The following is an 18,238-nucleotide window of genomic DNA, read 5'->3' on the forward strand; positions in this document are numbered from 1 at the left end:
CTGCAAGGCAAGATGAAGACCCTGTTATCGGTTTCCACTCAGATTTTACTATGTCCGGATATCAAAAATACCTATATTGGATACCTTTGCTGACGCTGTAGCCGGCTCGGAGGCTTTTCCCACGGGGATGAGCAAGAAGGAACTTTGGAGCCACAGAAAGTGTCGTCCCAGAGGAAGTGTCTCCTAAAGTTAGAAGCGCCGAACATAGGACGAAAAATAACCAAGTGAACTTAAATCGTTCACTTAGATATACACCCAAGTACGAAAAACGTAAGGCGATTGTTCATAACCGTTTAGTTGGCCCAATAGGAAACTGTACATCTGGAAGGAAGATACAGGGGTGTAGCAAGATATAGATTCATAAAGCAGCTGATTGGAATCCAGATGTTCGTGAAGCTTTAGAGCGACCGCGTCGTTTCTGTAAAAACCTTTCACGATTCTTGGAGCATCGGCGATTTCGTACATTGTCCCAGGGCTTGGCTTTCGATCTGCCCGAAGAGTAACGCGCACGCTGTGATACAGACTTGGTGGTATTAGTGTCGGAACTGGTGACCGGATCCAAACCAGACTGGAAGAAAATGGTACCGAAGAAAACGGTCAGTGTATACACACTAGTCAAACTGTAAATTACAGAATAGGATGTTCGCGGTACGCTGAAAGCGCTCTCAATGGTCTTACAGGAAAAGTCGATAATTCAGTAAACGGTGGTTACATTTTACGGTGGTGGTGAATGTTAGTTTGCAAAAATCACACCATGTCACATTCAGTTGAATAGAAAATAACCGCCAGCGATAGATGGAACCAATACAAGTCGAATCGGTCGCGTAATGCATGTCAACCAGCTACACTCATCCCTTTCAAAAGAGACCAATTAAAGAGACTCATCAAAAGTAGCCTCAAAAGACCAACGAAAAGTGCTTTTCTTCTGGCGAGCGATTTCGCCTTATGCGAGTTTATTCACAGGTATGTATCCACTATGTATATCCATTACGAATGAAGTACGCTGACAGGGGAAACTAAAGGGAGCCGTAGATCACCACTCTTCATCCCATAGCATCCAACGCCTACTAGCCGATACAGAGTTGCAGTCCGTAGAGATACTGTCGCCCGTTGTTGAGCAGTCATTGAAGCACGGATGAAACAGGTGATGAAGTACAGAATGTACCTATCCGAAAGTTAGGACTGGAATAAAACACTCACTTCGTATTCAGACAAGATTTCTGTTCTTTTAGCGACCATTTCAGAATGAGAGTGCAACTCTTTCTGCGATTTATTCAGTTCCGCTGAGTCCGTCACTACAGGAAGAGGTCCCTTCCTCTTGGACTCCCACATCCGTTTGACCGAAGTATAAAGCCGCATCGCAGCACGGGCATCTTCGACCGAATCGTGTTCTCCAACCTGGACTTGAACACCCAATACCTTTTCGGTTAATGCACGTAAGGATGGCGTTCGGCCAGAAAACAAGGCACGAAATGGACGGTAACGTGAAGTGTCCCGAATGTGTCGCCGGGGGTGGGACAACATGAGGACCTAAACAGCAAAGAAATTATTAGAAATAGATAATACGTGGTACGTAAGAATAACTAGGTTCTTATTTGATCGTAACACAGTTATCACTTACCATATCCCAGCGAACAATACCGTTCCCCATAAAAGGCTAGCAATGAGCGCAACAATGCTGTTTTAACACTGCAAATTAAGACGATGTTAACGGAAGACACAACTCTCGTGTACAATTTGCTTCAAATGACTGTGTGGGCCAGGACCCATCATCAGCTCTATAAGTAGTGTCATGTCAGAGAAAACATGGCGATATCTTGAATTCCGTTCCAGCTAGAGGGGACACTGTACAAAATGATGGCAGCTCAGGCAATGTAGAGGATCATTTTTTGTTCACTTAGCTAGGCAAGTTAGTTGAAAACGTCTCATCACCAATTGAGACGACGTCGTCAGTGCATGCTTGTGAAGCGCAGCATAGCGGTGCCACGTAGCACCTAACCTCGATTGGTCATGAAACATTTGCAACCAAATTGCCTAGATAGGAGGACGGAACAACGACCACGCCAGTCTAAGAATACGGTAAGGGATTCGGTTGAGCCTCTTGTTAAGACCGTTTCCATTTCCAAACGAGTGTACCATTTCATATAAGTTCGGCCTGGCGTTCCCCTACAAACTAAGACTGGTGAGCCCAGAGAAAGACGAGGCCGAAAGTGGATTACTTAAGGGTTTTCGATAACCATATAATTGATAAAGAAGGAAGTTATTAGGCACATTACAGTACAAGGACGTTTATGTGGATGGTGAGAATATCAAGAAAGTCCAACTCCAAATTTTACCCTGTCGGTCAACCAAAGCAGCAGACTCGAGTCACCGCGTAAGTGTTCCCACCTGGTTGGAAATAGTCAGGAATTTCACCTTGCAACTAGTTCATTCATTCATTCATTCATTCATTCATTCATTCATTCATTCATTCATTCATTCATTCATTCATTCATTCATTCATTCATTCATTCATTCATTCATTCATTCATTCATTCATTCATTCATTCATTCATTCATTCATTCATTCATTCATTCATTCATTCATTCATTCATTCATTCATTCATTCATTCATTCATTCATTCATTCATTCATTCATTCATTCATTCATTCATTCATTCATTCATTCATTCATTCATTCATTCATTCATTCATTCATTCATTCATTCATTCATTCATTCATTCATTCATTCATTCATTCATTCATTCATTCATTCATTCATTCATTCATTCATTCATTCATTCATTCATTCATTCATTCATTCATTCATTCATTCATTCATTCATTCATTCATTCATTCATTCATTCATTCATTCATTCATTCATTCATTCATTCATTCATTCATTCATTCATTCATTCATTCATTCATTCATTCATTCATTCATTCATTCATTCATTCATTCATTCATTCATTCATTCATTCATTCATTCATTCATTCATTCATTCATTCATTCATTCATTCATTCATTCATTCATTCTATTCAAATCCACAACCATCATCACCGTCAACTTCAGCTGTCAAAACCGCATACTCGCGGAACGGTGGGTACTGGAACACGCCACTTCTCAGTTACGGGGAACTAATTTAATGCATGGATAAGACAAGGTCAGTTGATTCACATTGAGCTTCACATGTGTCGTCGGATTTACCGAAAAGGAGAATAACACCTTTTGGTGAGGCAGGATGGAGTAGCTGGTTTAGACAATAGACCAAATATTACTAGGAACAGCTCCCAGACGGATTCGCTGTGAGTTATACGACGACTGAAAGCACTAAGGAGAGAGAGCACACTAAGTAGAATGTTGGTAAACAATGAATTTTAAGCATACTTGATTGAGCAAAAATGGCGAAAACAAAAGGTTCCTGTGAAAAAAGTGGCGAACTGGTAACAATACTCGTGTTGAGGAACTTTTAGATTCACCGCCCAACTCAGTGAACGGAACGTCTTGCATCCTAAAACAATATTCATTCATTCATTCATTCATTCATTCATTCATTCATTCATTCATTCATTCATTCATTCATTCATTCATTCATTCATTCATTCATTCATTCATTCATTCATTCATTCATTCATTCATTCATTCATTCATTCATTCATTCATTCATTCATTCATTCATTCATTCATTCATTCATTCATTCATTCATTCATTCATTCATTCATTCATTCATTCATTCATTCATTCATTCATTCATTCATTCATTCATTCATTCATTCATTCATTCATTCATTCATTCATTCATTCATTCATTCATTCATTCATTCATTCATTCATTCATTCATTCATTCATTCATTCATTCATTCATTCATTCATTCATTCATTCATTCATTCATTCATTCATTCATTCATTCATTCATTCATTCATTCATTCATTCATTCATTCATTCATTCATTCATTCATTCATTCATTCATTCATTCATTCATTCATTCATTCATTCATTCATTCATTCATTCATTCATTCATTCATTCATTCATTCATTCATTCATTCATTCATTCATTCATTCATTCATTCATTCATTCATTCATTCATTCATTCATTCATTCATTCATTCATTCATTCATTCATTCATTCATTCATTCATTCATTCATTCATTCATTCATTCATTCATTCATTCATTCATTCATTCATTCATTCATTCATTCATTCATTCATTCATTCATTCATTCATTCATTCATTCATTCATTCATTCATTCATTCATTCATTCATTCATTCATTCATTCATTCATTCATTCATTCATTCATTCATTCATTCATTCATTCATTCATTCATTCATTCATTCATTCATTCATTCATTCATTCATTCATTCATTCATTCATTCATTCATTCATTCATTCATTCATTCATTCATTCATTCATTCATTCATTCATTCATTCATTCATTCATTCATTCATTCATTCATTCATTCATTCATTCATTCATTCATTCATTCATTCATTCATTCATTCATTCATTCATTCATTCATTCATTCATTCATTCATTCATTCATTCATTCATTCATTCATTCATTCATTCATTCATTCATTCATTCATTCATTCATTCATTCATTCATTCATTCATTCATTCATTCATTCATTCATTCATTCATTCATTCATTCATTCATTCATTCATTCATTCATTCATTCATTCATTCATTCATTCATTCATTCATTCATTCATTCATTCATTCATTCATTCATTCATTCATTCATTCATTCATTCATTCATTCATTCATTCATTCATTCATTCATTCATTCATTCATTCATTCATTCATTCATTCATTCATTCATTCATTCATTCATTCATTCATTCATTCATTCATTCATTCATTCATTCATTCATTCATTCATTCATTCATTCATTCATTCATTCATTCATTCATTCATTCATTCATTCATTCATTCATTCATTCATTCATTCATTCATTCATTCATTCATTCATTCATTCATTCATTCATTCATTCATTCATTCATTCATTCATTCATTCATTCATTCATTCATTCATTCATTCATTCATTCATTCATTCATTCATTCATTCATTCATTCATTCATTCATTCATTCATTCATTCATTCATTCATTCATTCATTCATTCATTCATTCATTCATTCATTCATTCATTCATTCATTCATTCATTCATTCATTCATTCATTCATTCATTCATTCATTCATTCATTCATTCATTCATTCATTCATTCATTCATTCATTCATTCATTCATTCATTCATTCATTCATTCATTCATTCATTCATTCATTCATTCATTCATTCATTCATTCATTCATTCATTCATTCATTCATTCATTCATTCATTCATTCATTCATTCATTCATTCATTCATTCATTCATTCATTCATTCATTCATTCATTCATTCATTCATTCATTCATTCATTCATTCATTCATTCATTCATTCATTCATTCATTCATTCATTCATTCATTCATTCATTCATTCATTCATTCATTCATTCATTCATTCATTCATTCATTCATTCATTCATTCATTCATTCATTCATTCATTCATTCATTCATTCATTCATTCATTCATTCATTCATTCATTCATTCATTCATTCATTCATTCATTCATTCATTCATTCATTCATTCATTCATTCATTCATTCATTCATTCATTCATTCATTCATTCATTCATTCATTCATTCATTCATTCATTCATTCATTCATTCATTCATTCATTCATTCATTCATTCATTCATTCATTCATTCATTCATTCATTCATTCATTCATTCATTCATTCATTCATTCATTCATTCATTCATTCATTCATTCATTCATTCATTCATTCATTCATTCATTCATTCATTCATTCATTCATTCATTCATTCATTCATTCATTCATTCATTCATTCATTCATTCATTCATTCATTCATTCATTCATTCATTCATTCATTCATTCATTCATTCATTCATTCATTCATTCATTCATTCATTCATTCATTCATTCATTCATTCATTCATTCATTCATTCATTCATTCATTCATTCATTCATTCATTCATTCATTCATTCATTCATTCATTCATTCATTCATTCATTCATTCATTCATTCATTCATTCATTCATTCATTCATTCATTCATTCATTCATTCATTCATTCATTCATTCATTCATTCATTCATTCATTCATTCATTCATTCATTCATTCATTCATTCATTCATTCATTCATTCATTCATTCATTCATTCATTCATTCATTCATTCATTCATTCATTCATTCATTCATTCATTCATTCATTCATTCATTCATTCATTCATTCATTCATTCATTCATTCATTCATTCATTCATTCATTCATTCATTCATTCATTCATTCATTCATTCATTCATTCATTCATTCATTCATTCATTCATTCATTCATTCATTCATTCATTCATTCATTCATTCATTCATTCATTCATTCATTCATTCATTCATTCATTCATTCATTCATTCATTCATTCATTCATTCATTCATTCATTCATTCATTCATTCATTCATTCATTCATTCATTCATTCATTCATTCATTCATTCATTCATTCATTCATTCATTCATTCATTCATTCATTCATTCATTCATTCATTCATTCATTCATTCATTCATTCATTCATTCATTCATTCATTCATTCATTCATTCATTCATTCATTCATTCATTCATTCATTCATTCATTCATTCATTCATTCATTCATTCATTCATTCATTCATTCATTCATTCATTCATTCATTCATTCATTCATTCATTCATTCATTCATTCATTCATTCATTCATTCATTCATTCATTCATTCATTCATTCATTCATTCATTCATTCATTCATTCATTCATTCATTCATTCATTCATTCATTCATTCATTCATTCATTCATTCATTCATTCATTCATTCATTCATTCATTCATTCATTCATTCATTCATTCATTCATTCATTCATTCATTCATTCATTCATTCATTCATTCATTCATTCATTCATTCATTCATTCATTCATTCATTCATTCATTCATTCATTCATTCATTCATTCATTCATTCATTCATTCATTCATTCATTCATTCATTCATTCATTCATTCATTCATTCATTCATTCATTCATTCATTCATTCATTCATTCATTCATTCATTCATTCATTCATTCATTCATTCATTCATTCATTCATTCATTCATTCATTCATTCATTCATTCATTCATTCATTCATTCATTCATTCATTCATTCATTCATTCATTCATTCATTCATTCATTCATTCATTCATTCATTCATTCATTCATTCATTCATTCATTCATTCATTCATTCATTCATTCATTCATTCATTCATTCATTCATTCATTCATTCATTCATTCATTCATTCATTCATTCATTCATTCATTCATTCATTCATTCATTCATTCATTCATTCATTCATTCATTCATTCATTCATTCATTCATTCATTCATTCATTCATTCATTCATTCATTCATTCATTCATTCATTCATTCATTCATTCATTCATTCATTCATTCATTCATTCATTCATTCATTCATTCATTCATTCATTCATTCATTCATTCATTCATTCATTCATTCATTCATTCATTCATTCATTCATTCATTCATTCATTCATTCATTCATTCATTCATTCATTCATTCATTCATTCATTCATTCATTCATTCATTCATTCATTCATTCATTCATTCATTCATTCATTCATTCATTCATTCATTCATTCATTCATTCATTCATTCATTCATTCATTCATTCATTCATTCATTCATTCATTCATTCATTCATTCATTCATTCATTCATTCATTCATTCATTCATTCATTCATTCATTCATTCATTCATTCATTCATTCATTCATTCATTCATTCATTCATTCATTCATTCATTCATTCATTCATTCATTCATTCATTCATTCATTCATTCATTCATTCATTCATTCATTCATTCATTCATTCATTCATTCATTCATTCATTCATTCATTCATTCATTCATTCATTCATTCATTCATTCATTCATTCATTCATTCATTCATTCATTCATTCATTCATTCATTCATTCATTCATTCATTCATTCATTCATTCATTCATTCATTCATTCATTCATTCATTCATTCATTCATTCATTCATTCATTCATTCATTCATTCATTCATTCATTCATTCATTCATTCATTCATTCATTCATTCATTCATTCATTCATTCATTCATTCATTCATTCATTCATTCATTCATTCATTCATTCATTCATTCATTCATTCATTCATTCATTCATTCATTCATTCATTCATTCATTCATTCATTCATTCATTCATTCATTCATTCATTCATTCATTCATTCATTCATTCATTCATTCATTCATTCATTCATTCATTCATTCATTCATTCATTCATTCATTCATTCATTCATTCATTCATTCATTCATTCATTCATTCATTCATTCATTCATTCATTCATTCATTCATTCATTCATTCATTCATTCATTCATTCATTCATTCATTCATTCATTCATTCATTCATTCATTCATTCATTCATTCATTCATTCATTCATTCATTCATTCATTCATTCATTCATTCATTCATTCATTCATTCATTCATTCATTCATTCATTCATTCATTCATTCATTCATTCATTCATTCATTCATTCATTCATTCATTCATTCATTCATTCATTCATTCATTCATTCATTCATTCATTCATTCATTCATTCATTCATTCATTCATTCATTCATTCATTCATTCATTCATTCATTCATTCATTCATTCATTCATTCATTCATTCATTCATTCATTCATTCATTCATTCATTCATTCATTCATTCATTCATTCATTCATTCATTCATTCATTCATTCATTCATTCATTCATTCATTCATTCATTCATTCATTCATTCATTCATTCATTCATTCATTCATTCATTCATTCATTCATTCATTCATTCATTCATTCATTCATTCATTCATTCATTCATTCATTCATTCATTCATTCATTCATTCATTCATTCATTCATTCATTCATTCATTCATTCATTCATTCATTCATTCATTCATTCATTCATTCATTCATTCATTCATTCATTCATTCATTCATTCATTCATTCATTCATTCATTCATTCATTCATTCATTCATTCATTCATTCATTCATTCATTCATTCATTCATTCATTCATTCATTCATTCATTCATTCATTCATTCATTCATTCATTCATTCATTCATTCATTCATTCATTCATTCATTCATTCATTCATTCATTCATTCATTCATTCATTCATTCATTCATTCATTCATTCATTCATTCATTCATTCATTCATTCATTCATTCATTCATTCATTCATTCATTCATTCATTCATTCATTCATTCATTCATTCATTCATTCATTCATTCATTCATTCATTCATTCATTCATTCATTCATTCATTCATTCATTCATTCTATTCAAATCCACAACCATCATCACCGTCAACTTCAGCTGTCAAAACCGCATACTCGCGGAACGGTGGGTACTGGAACACGCCACTTCTCAGTTACGGGGAACTAATTTAATGCATGGATAAGACAAGGTCAGTTGATTCACATTGAGCTTCACATGTGTCGTCGGATTTACGGAAAAGGAGAATAACATCTGTTGGTGAGGCAGGATGGAGTAGCTGGTTTACACAATAGACCAAATATTACTAGGAACAGCTCCCAGGCGGATTCGCTGTGAGTTATACAACGACTGAAAGCACTAAGGAGAGAGCACACTAAGTAGAATGTTGGTAAACAATGAATTTTAAGCATACTTGATTGAGCAAAAATGGCGAAAACAAAAGGTTCCTGTGAAAAAAGTGGCGAACTGGTAACAATACTCGTGTTGAGGAACTTTTAGATTCACCGCCCAACTCAGTGAACGGAACGTCTTGCATCCTAAAACAATCATTCAAATGAATGAAATCCACCCCAGATTAGACGATTTTGCTATTTCCACTTTGGAAATTTTATTTCGTCCCATAAAACACGCAAACAAAACGCACGTTGTCATTCATGGCAATGAAATCCACCCCAGATTAGACGATTTTGCTACTTCCACTTTGGAAATTTTATTTCGTCCCATAAAACACGCAAACAAACAAGACGCACGTTGCCAGTTTCCCGGAACTGGGACAAATCGCAAGCTGAACTCCTATTGGCTAATGGAAGCTAGGATTACATCAGCAAGCATGAGCGTATATTTCATCATCCCGTGTGACGGTGGATTTCGTCAGCCTGTTTGGTTTGGTACATAGACAGGATGCCAGTCCTGGGGAAAGCCGACTACAGCACTTTATGACTAGACAAAGCAGTAGATACGATGCTTGCTGTCGAGAATCGTAGGTACCCGACAATTTGCAACAAACCGCCGGCTTCTGTTTTACTGGGAAGTGAGGGAAAATCCGCTGAGATAGACGAAGCCAAATTTTGCAAAACTGTTCTCTAGAAGCGTTGAATAAAACGTTGTTGTGATCAGAAAAAAGGAAAAGTGCGAATGAGGAAGAGATGAATCCCGATGACCGAAAATGAATTACCATACAGAAATACAGACAAGCGAAGATCACGTGTCGTAGGGGTTTGCTGTGGGAACTGATGGTGACGTGATTACTGCAAAGCAATCAAGTGAGCTGGTGAGCATATTGGAGGGTAGCTTCGGAACGTGAACTGCTAGAGAAATACGATCAGTTGGGTTTGAAAGCCGACAAATAGACAGTGGAACATGCACTTGAAATCAGGAACAGAAGAATTGATTAAAAAAGAGATGAGGTGTTATGTTTAGCGAACCCCTCATCAACAGTTGCGTTTCTGCTTGCTTAGTTGTCTAACGGCGGCAGATCATGAAGCACTTATGAGGACAAAAGTCTCCTGGAAACTATGATCACGTTCGCGTGAGTGTCTGGTGACCACAAACGGCACATGAATGAGCAAAGGGAAATGGAATACAAATGAGGTAAAAAGTATCAAAAATGACCGCAATAGTCTGATCCAGTTCCCAAGGAGAAGACACACAAGCAATTGATGGATGGTAATTCTGGATAAGAGTGAACTAGACACGCCAAATGAGCGTTGCCCAACTCACTTTAAGATCATTCCTGATCGAATGTCCAACAAGGATGCGACCTTTGCACAATTTGGCAACTTCTCGATGTACAGCTCGAAAGGGTCGTGCTGGGCCATCCGGTCTCAAATCGCCCGGTCGTACACCGGAAAACTCGGTACGATAGTCGGTAACCCGTTCCAACGGACGCACAAATGTATCCAGCAGAACATGACCGAATTGATTCACTATAGAAACACGTGCCAGCGCGTTATCCTTCCCCTGATAGCCGACGCCAACGAACTCGCAGTCGATGGCTATTCTACGGGTTGGGCTAGAAAAGGAGCAGTAGGGAGTGGACGATGAGTGGATATCGAATGCGTGCAACAAAAAAACATAACTTAAAAGCAAACATCAACTGACCAACCATGCCACCAAATATCAACTCAGCTGACCAGAGTTCAAACTGTTGAAATAATGCTGAACGTGTATCGATTTCGCCGCAACTTGAACAATCCCCCACTAATTCAGAGCGCTTCTTACTGAAAAGTAAGCACTAAATAGATTTGAACTCCATCCTTGAACACGCTGACAGGGAATATCTGATCATCTGGCGTGAGTCACATGCGAGATAAGTGTATTTACAGTTACCTCCCCAGTGCATACTGGACAACGTAAATGTGTTCATTCTGCCAGAGAAACATAGCTGCGTCCGTCACGATCCGCCAGTCAATGTTTTCAGTAGATAAGGCCACAGGCAAGTCAGACGGGCTACAAGCATAACCCAAGTGTCAACAGACGCGCTCGTCCACACAAGCAGATCGTGCAGCCATAATGCGCTCGTCTGACATGTCAGCCGAGGAAAGCTCGAACCCCATACGGCCGAAGATTATACACTACTAATAAAAGCGTAACCCGACACCACTTCTGTACATAGAAAGAATTCCACCCAGGGTGGTGCACATCCTTGAGAATTCCGAACAAGGGAGAACCATTCGTAAGGCGCTTCCTAACTTCATACAAACAAAATCGACAGATTGTTCAGCTGTAGCTGTGCCATGTCAGCCGAGGAAAGCTCGAACCCCATACGGCCGAAGATTATACACTACTAATAAAAGCGTAACCCGACACCACTTCTGTACATAGAAAGAATTCCACCCAAGGTGGTGCACATCCTTGAGAATTCCGAACAAGGGAGAACCATTCGTAAGGCGCTTCCTAACTTCATACAAACAAAATCGACAGATTGCTCAGCTGTAGCTGTGCCAGGCTGCCATGCCACACGAAGGAAGCACGAGGGCTTGGATACTGCCAGGTTGCCCAAGCCTAGACAGGGGAAGTCGAGATGCAGAGGTCGGGTTCGAACCAAGGACATTCCGGTCAGTAAATTCGCGCTCTAACCACTCAGTACATCTCGCCTCATAGAAAAGGCTGGTCGTCTTATGGAGATTAATACAGCCAATACCCGGTCCAAAAAGCAGCAAATAAATACAACAAGAACGCCTTTTATGGTTGATGTCGTTAAATTCCTGTTGATCTTATTAGATGAATCCTCAACTAGCTGGTCACAGCAGTTGGGGCGAATTTGTCTCTCAATTTCTACGATAGAAATAAGTTATTAACGTAAATGCTGCATTTATGAGCATTGTTGACGGAAACATATGCAGTGTTGCGTTAGAGTGATCAGCTTTGACAGCTTTCAGTGGCGGTCTCTATCGATGTGCTTTCGCAGTAGCTTGGGATACTTACAAACAGATGTGTGTGGGATAGCGGGCTGGTAGAAACGACGACTATAAGTCAAACGCCACACGGATACTTCCAAACCAGAGACCGGTGTCTGTCCTAATGTTGTTCTACAAATGTGGGAAGCGGAAAAAGTAAAGCTCGAAAGAAAGCAGCTCATAAAGCCAGAGTTTCTAGAATGACTGTTCGAGATACACAGCGACTATAGTGCTTATCACCAGCCTTTGGGAAGTAGTTCAGGACAGAATAATTGACTGGTAACATACCCAGTGAAAGAAGAAGGCTTCACCAATGAATTCGTGGTGGCTGCTTGATCTCCGCGGGATGCTGCGATTAGGGAAGGTGAAACTCCGTCGAACCAAATTTCACTGTTGCTCGATTTCCGGCCATCACGATCGCCACGACGATCCACTCCGGCTTTCTGATTACGCACTTGATGTCCATTCGATGACGTACGTTTGGTGGAGCGTTGACCATTGACTTTCAACTCTTTCTGGCCCCTTGAGGGGCATTAAGTAAAAAGATAGAACTGAACTCAAGACACTGGTTTTGGGTATAATAAAAATAAAATAATAATAGTAATAGTTCAGCTGTAACACACTTTCGGTGCTCCAAAAGAAGCACGAGGGCTAGGATACTAGCAGGTTGCCCAAGCCTAGACAAGAGAAGTCGAGATGCAGAGGTCGGATTCGAACCACGGACCTTCCGGTTAGTATATTTGCGCTCTAACCACTGAGCCATCTCGCCTCCACCCCATAAACGTGGTAGATGCATTTCGATTGCTGAAAGACCCAAATGTGGTTGATAGAGACCGTGTCTCTCGCTGGTAAATAGTCACTTCAGTGAAAACTGGTTTTGGTTAGTTTTCGATTGACATCAAGGGTTACGGAAGAACAGCCTCCAATCCAATACATAACCTCTACTGGATTTTCTAACCCCAAACTCAAAGCAAGTAAAACGTTTAGTTTGATTCGTAGCCTTAGTTGGTGACAATGGTAAGCCATTCCAACGCAACTGCATGATTCTCGAATAGCCTCAAGCGAAATATAATTACAAACTTCCTATAAAAACCAACGAAATTGACCTTGGGCAAGGGTGATGTTCCGACGCAATGCAGCCTTTGCGAGTCTCCTTGACAAATCCTACACATCCACTGGAGAAGAACGTCCCCAAAAATGTATGCCGATTGTTTTGCAACACTGCGCACCGCAGAACAAAGGATGTGCTGTAATTGAGGTCACTCGCAATAGTGGTTTCAATGTGTCACAAGGCAATACGGTGAGTGGCTTGTTCACTTCAAGTTCGCAGCGCAATACTCAGGGGTGAACTAGCTCATATAGATTGCACAGTTTCATCACTTTCAATAAGTCTCGTGGGTAAACAGACCAACAAATATTGGTGGAGTCATATCCCAAGTACCAGTCACGACATACTTTCGATAGCCACTGCACCAAAACTTCTCCGTGCAATAACGCAGAATCACACCTTGATTTTATTGCCGTCTTTCAGCATCACATTGATGATTGTCCAGCAGTGGTACACCGCATACCTAGTCCCACTGTTCATTCTTACCTGACTTGGGGTGAAAGTGTACCCTTTTTAGTTTGTGGATTGTCCACAGAGGCAGGCTGCTTGCGACTGGTTGACACACAGATATGGCCACAGTAACATGAGCAACAACCATGGTCCTATCAATTCCATCCTAACTCCGCATACGCGGTCCAAATGAAGGACCGGCGGAATATAATCGTTCACATCTCACAACAAATGAAAACCGGCAAAATTCGGCTGAAATTAATCACTTAGCTTGCCCCTGACTGCTGTCATTTCTCTTCTATCTGCATGACGGTTGTTCATGAGAAACGCAAGCCACGGTTAAAGGTTTGACGTTCAGTGATGCCAGTCCATTGGCCCGAGCTAACCAACGGAATCGCCGATTCTCATTGCGCTCTGTTGTATTGGGATAACAAAGCGCACATGTTGCTTATCGATCAGTGGGTTTGCCCAGCGAAAATGAACAGCAGCGAGCTTGTTTAGATGAGTCACTCCGGTCCACGTGGTGGCATGATCAATATACGCGTGTCTAGGGCTTGGGGGATGATAGCAAGCTGATGCGCATTTGTATAAACCTAAACAAGCATGAATGGTGCGGTGGTGGTTAGATGCAATGCGAAAAGCGGTTGAAATCAGTGACCATGAATCCTTTTCGTTCACAGCCAGTATCATCCATGTAATTCTCTGAGGAGTTTGTAAAAAGGATAGTTCAATTGGGTGATGTGATCACTCGCTATCAGGATAATCCCGTCTATCGTTGCCCTGATGCCTTCACAAACGGTTCCCACGGAGTACTCTTTAGACCGGAAAACTCCCAATATGTCATCTGTCGCAGGTCACTGCGAGGCACGAGGGCAAGGATACTGTTAGGTCGCCCAAGTCTAGACAGGGGAAGCCGAGAGGCAGAGGTCGGGTTCGAACCACGGACCTTCCGGTCAGTAAATTCGCGCTCTAACCACTTGGTTCATCTCACCCCCCAGGTCACTGCACCTTACCGTTTTACTATGGCAACAATAGTAGAACTGTGATATGACATCACCTTTCTCTTCTTTTGAACTGGCAGATGCGAAACATTTAGATCATATGCAGTAGAAAGAGCGAAATTAAACACATTGAACCACACGGTCCGATCAACGTTATTTCTCCTCTTTTTCCACCTAACCCGCATGTTTCATGTCTGGGGATGAAGACAGTAAGAGAAAGGATGTATCGGGACGTATGTGCAACCAGATGGATGAGGTGAACATGACGTTCCAAAACGTTATATTGCTTGTTCGCAGCTGTTCCCCCTGCATCACTCTCCCGGTGTGACTTAGGCTAACGCTGTGCTCAAGTGTCGGCAAGCGTCAGATAATCATTCGGTTCACGGATTTAAAGGGAAGGCATGCACCTGGTGAAGCCGAAAACACGTCGATCTAAAAAGCAACCAACACATCAGCCATAGTATGGACATGCACTCAAAGACTGAAGTGAAACTGTGCGTACACCACAATACGGTTTATTTCACCTACATCTTGCATGTGAGAATCAGGTACTTGAATTTATGAAATTGACGAAATTCAGGAGAAATCCACAGAAACCGGTCATATGAGCTCTTTCTCCGTATTATGAGAAACGTAGTTTACTGAGAATTACTCCGTCTTGCTTCAAACCGCTATCATCCGTAGGGAAACATGGATATTATCCGCAAGTTTCTATTTGGTGATCAAAATAGTTCATCTGATATCTCGTCTGTAGTGACGACGCATAATCCAGTCGGCCAAAATGTTGAACATCAGAGGACATTTCTGTCGTGTCAAATCAAAGGTTCAGCCCACTTCTACCTACACACAAATCTGTATCGTTCTAGCCGCCCAATTAACTTCGTCGGGATATCTCCAGTTATAATACGTTCCACAGTGCTTTGCTGTCCGACAAGCTATAAGCCTCCCGATGTTTGGTTATTGGTATTTGTAGCGGTGTCGGTGTGCCGCTGGCTAGCGAATATTTGCGAGTCCAGTAATTCTATATTTGTTACAAATATAACTGTCACCTCTCCAATGCAAAACCAGAACACGGATGCGCCACTTCGGTATCCCATAGCAGGGAAGATACGATATCGCGCATTGTATGGGGGTAAGCTGCTTATGTCTGGTAGACCTATCAAGGGATCCCACCTTCACCCAAGGCTTTGCGGTTCACCAACCGGTCACAAATTTCGGTAACTCCTTTTGCGTCTGAAGTGAAGGACCCAGTGAAGGGAATGCACCTACTGATGTTCAGAACTGTTCAGCTCATCGACAGAATTTCCTGTCCGCATCTGGAACAAATCTGTATCCACTAGTCGATTGTTACGCTAAACAGTTGATATGACAAACACTGGCGATACACTACCCCACCGGGGCAACGGATTCCTTTCGACAGGAATAGGCTTGCCCGGCAGATAATTCAGCCACGTAACACACCGTCGGATGTCTCAGACAGAATGAGAGAAATGAACCTTACATACATAATAAAGCAATGCAAGAAAACTCGACAGGTATCGAGTTCTCCATAATCACCATCGTCTTTGTTGTTACGCTAGCATACATCTTAATGGGGCAGCTCGTTTCGCGGTTGTCACTTGAGCTGAAACGAATTGGCACAGCACCCACCTGTGACGTTGCACATGAAGATAGTTGGTGAACACTGGACACGTTAACTAGTTCTCACAAGCATCTCTCAATTAAGGATAGGCAAGACTACGGAATGAGTTCACCTCACTTTCTGAAAGACTGTTTAGCACACTCGATACAACTGAAATTCCATCCCCATGGAAGAGAATACGCGGACGAACATCCCCGTTGAGGAGACATTCTTACGTCCTTCGTCAATTGAATTCAACGTCCCATCTGTGCAAAAACATTTATTTGAAAGCAATCCACATTTTAGGTCGTTCTTGCTGGACAAATGTTAACGGTTGGTAGTGTGGGGAGATTTGGGAGCCCTCCGTCGCTCGAGAAACCAGTCAACACGTGACATCGTGATGTAGATCCTGTGATCGGAGGATGAGTGGCGCTATATCCTGTGTGAACCAAACTGCTGAGCAGAAGGTAATCGCCGAAGTCGCGTGAGATGCGCATTGCTGATGATTTGAAATAAGGGTGAAGAATGCGTACAGTGCTCCTCGGCGTTTCAGCGCAGACTGGCTTCACTTACAGGGCAAAAACTCAGTTGAAAATGTTAATAGAATCGTAGTAGTAATGGCAACATCGGAAGAAAAGAAGTGGCTGTGAGAGGAAAGGATACTGGAGTATAGAGGGCTAAAATTTGGATTGTTATGAAGAATGAATGCCTCAGAGAAGCGAGCATAGTTCCCAAATGACCGTATGACATAAGTTTGACCATGTAGTTATAATCCCAGGAGTTATCAGACCGGTCCCATTGAGAACCGATTTCAGTACGTCACTTTATTGACCTCTGCCATTACCATAAAATGACAAAACCCCACGTTCGTTGCTTTTGAATGATGAGAAATCTGTTGAAAAATCGGCTAACACAGTAGTACAAGAATAGCATCCTAAACGAAACGTTTAACTGGCCAATTTTGTGGCGTCCAGAGAAAAACAGTACTTACTTCATACCAGGCACACACTTATGTTTTGTCCCCTTATGGACTGAGGAAAGTGTTACGGACGCTGACGACTTTGCATACTCTCCTTTCTGTTTGCGATTTTTCTTCTGGTTGACGTCCTTCATTGCTAAAACAAGAGGATACACTTTGTGGAACAGACTACTTGTTTGAATGTGGGAGCGATATCAAAGTGAAGCTAATCAGAAAGAGTAAGGAATTGCTTGTCCCAAAAAGGCGAGAGAAACCATAGCATAGAAGTTCAT

The 18,238-nt window shown here is 37.8% G+C and overlaps 2 protein-coding genes across 2 annotated transcripts; one reads left to right on the forward strand and one right to left on the reverse strand.

Annotated features, from left to right (window-relative positions):
* Nucleotides 1-284: 284 nt before the first annotated feature.
* On the reverse strand, nucleotides 285-18,100 carry T265_09832 (hypothetical protein; the record flags this gene model as incomplete). The annotated part of the gene is made up of 5 exons (XM_009176018.1): nucleotides 285-568; nucleotides 1,201-1,530; nucleotides 11,129-11,420; nucleotides 13,096-13,329; nucleotides 17,979-18,100. 5 exons carry the CDS (start codon nucleotides 18,098-18,100, stop codon nucleotides 359-361), a joined length of 1,188 nt encoding a protein of 395 aa, XP_009174282.1.
* On the forward strand, nucleotides 13,928-14,155 carry T265_09831 (hypothetical protein; the record flags this gene model as incomplete). Its single annotated transcript, XM_009176017.1, has 1 exon — nucleotides 13,928-14,155. The coding sequence occupies one exon, from the start codon at nucleotides 13,928-13,930 to the stop codon at nucleotides 14,153-14,155; it is 228 nt and encodes a 75-aa protein (XP_009174281.1).
* Nucleotides 18,101-18,238: the final 138 nt, after the last annotated feature.

The sequence above is a fragment of the Opisthorchis viverrini genome (assembly GCF_000715545.1).
Source record: "Opisthorchis viverrini unplaced genomic scaffold opera_v5_310, whole genome shotgun sequence".
NCBI classification, from domain to species: domain Eukaryota; kingdom Metazoa; phylum Platyhelminthes; class Trematoda; order Opisthorchiida; family Opisthorchiidae; genus Opisthorchis; species Opisthorchis viverrini.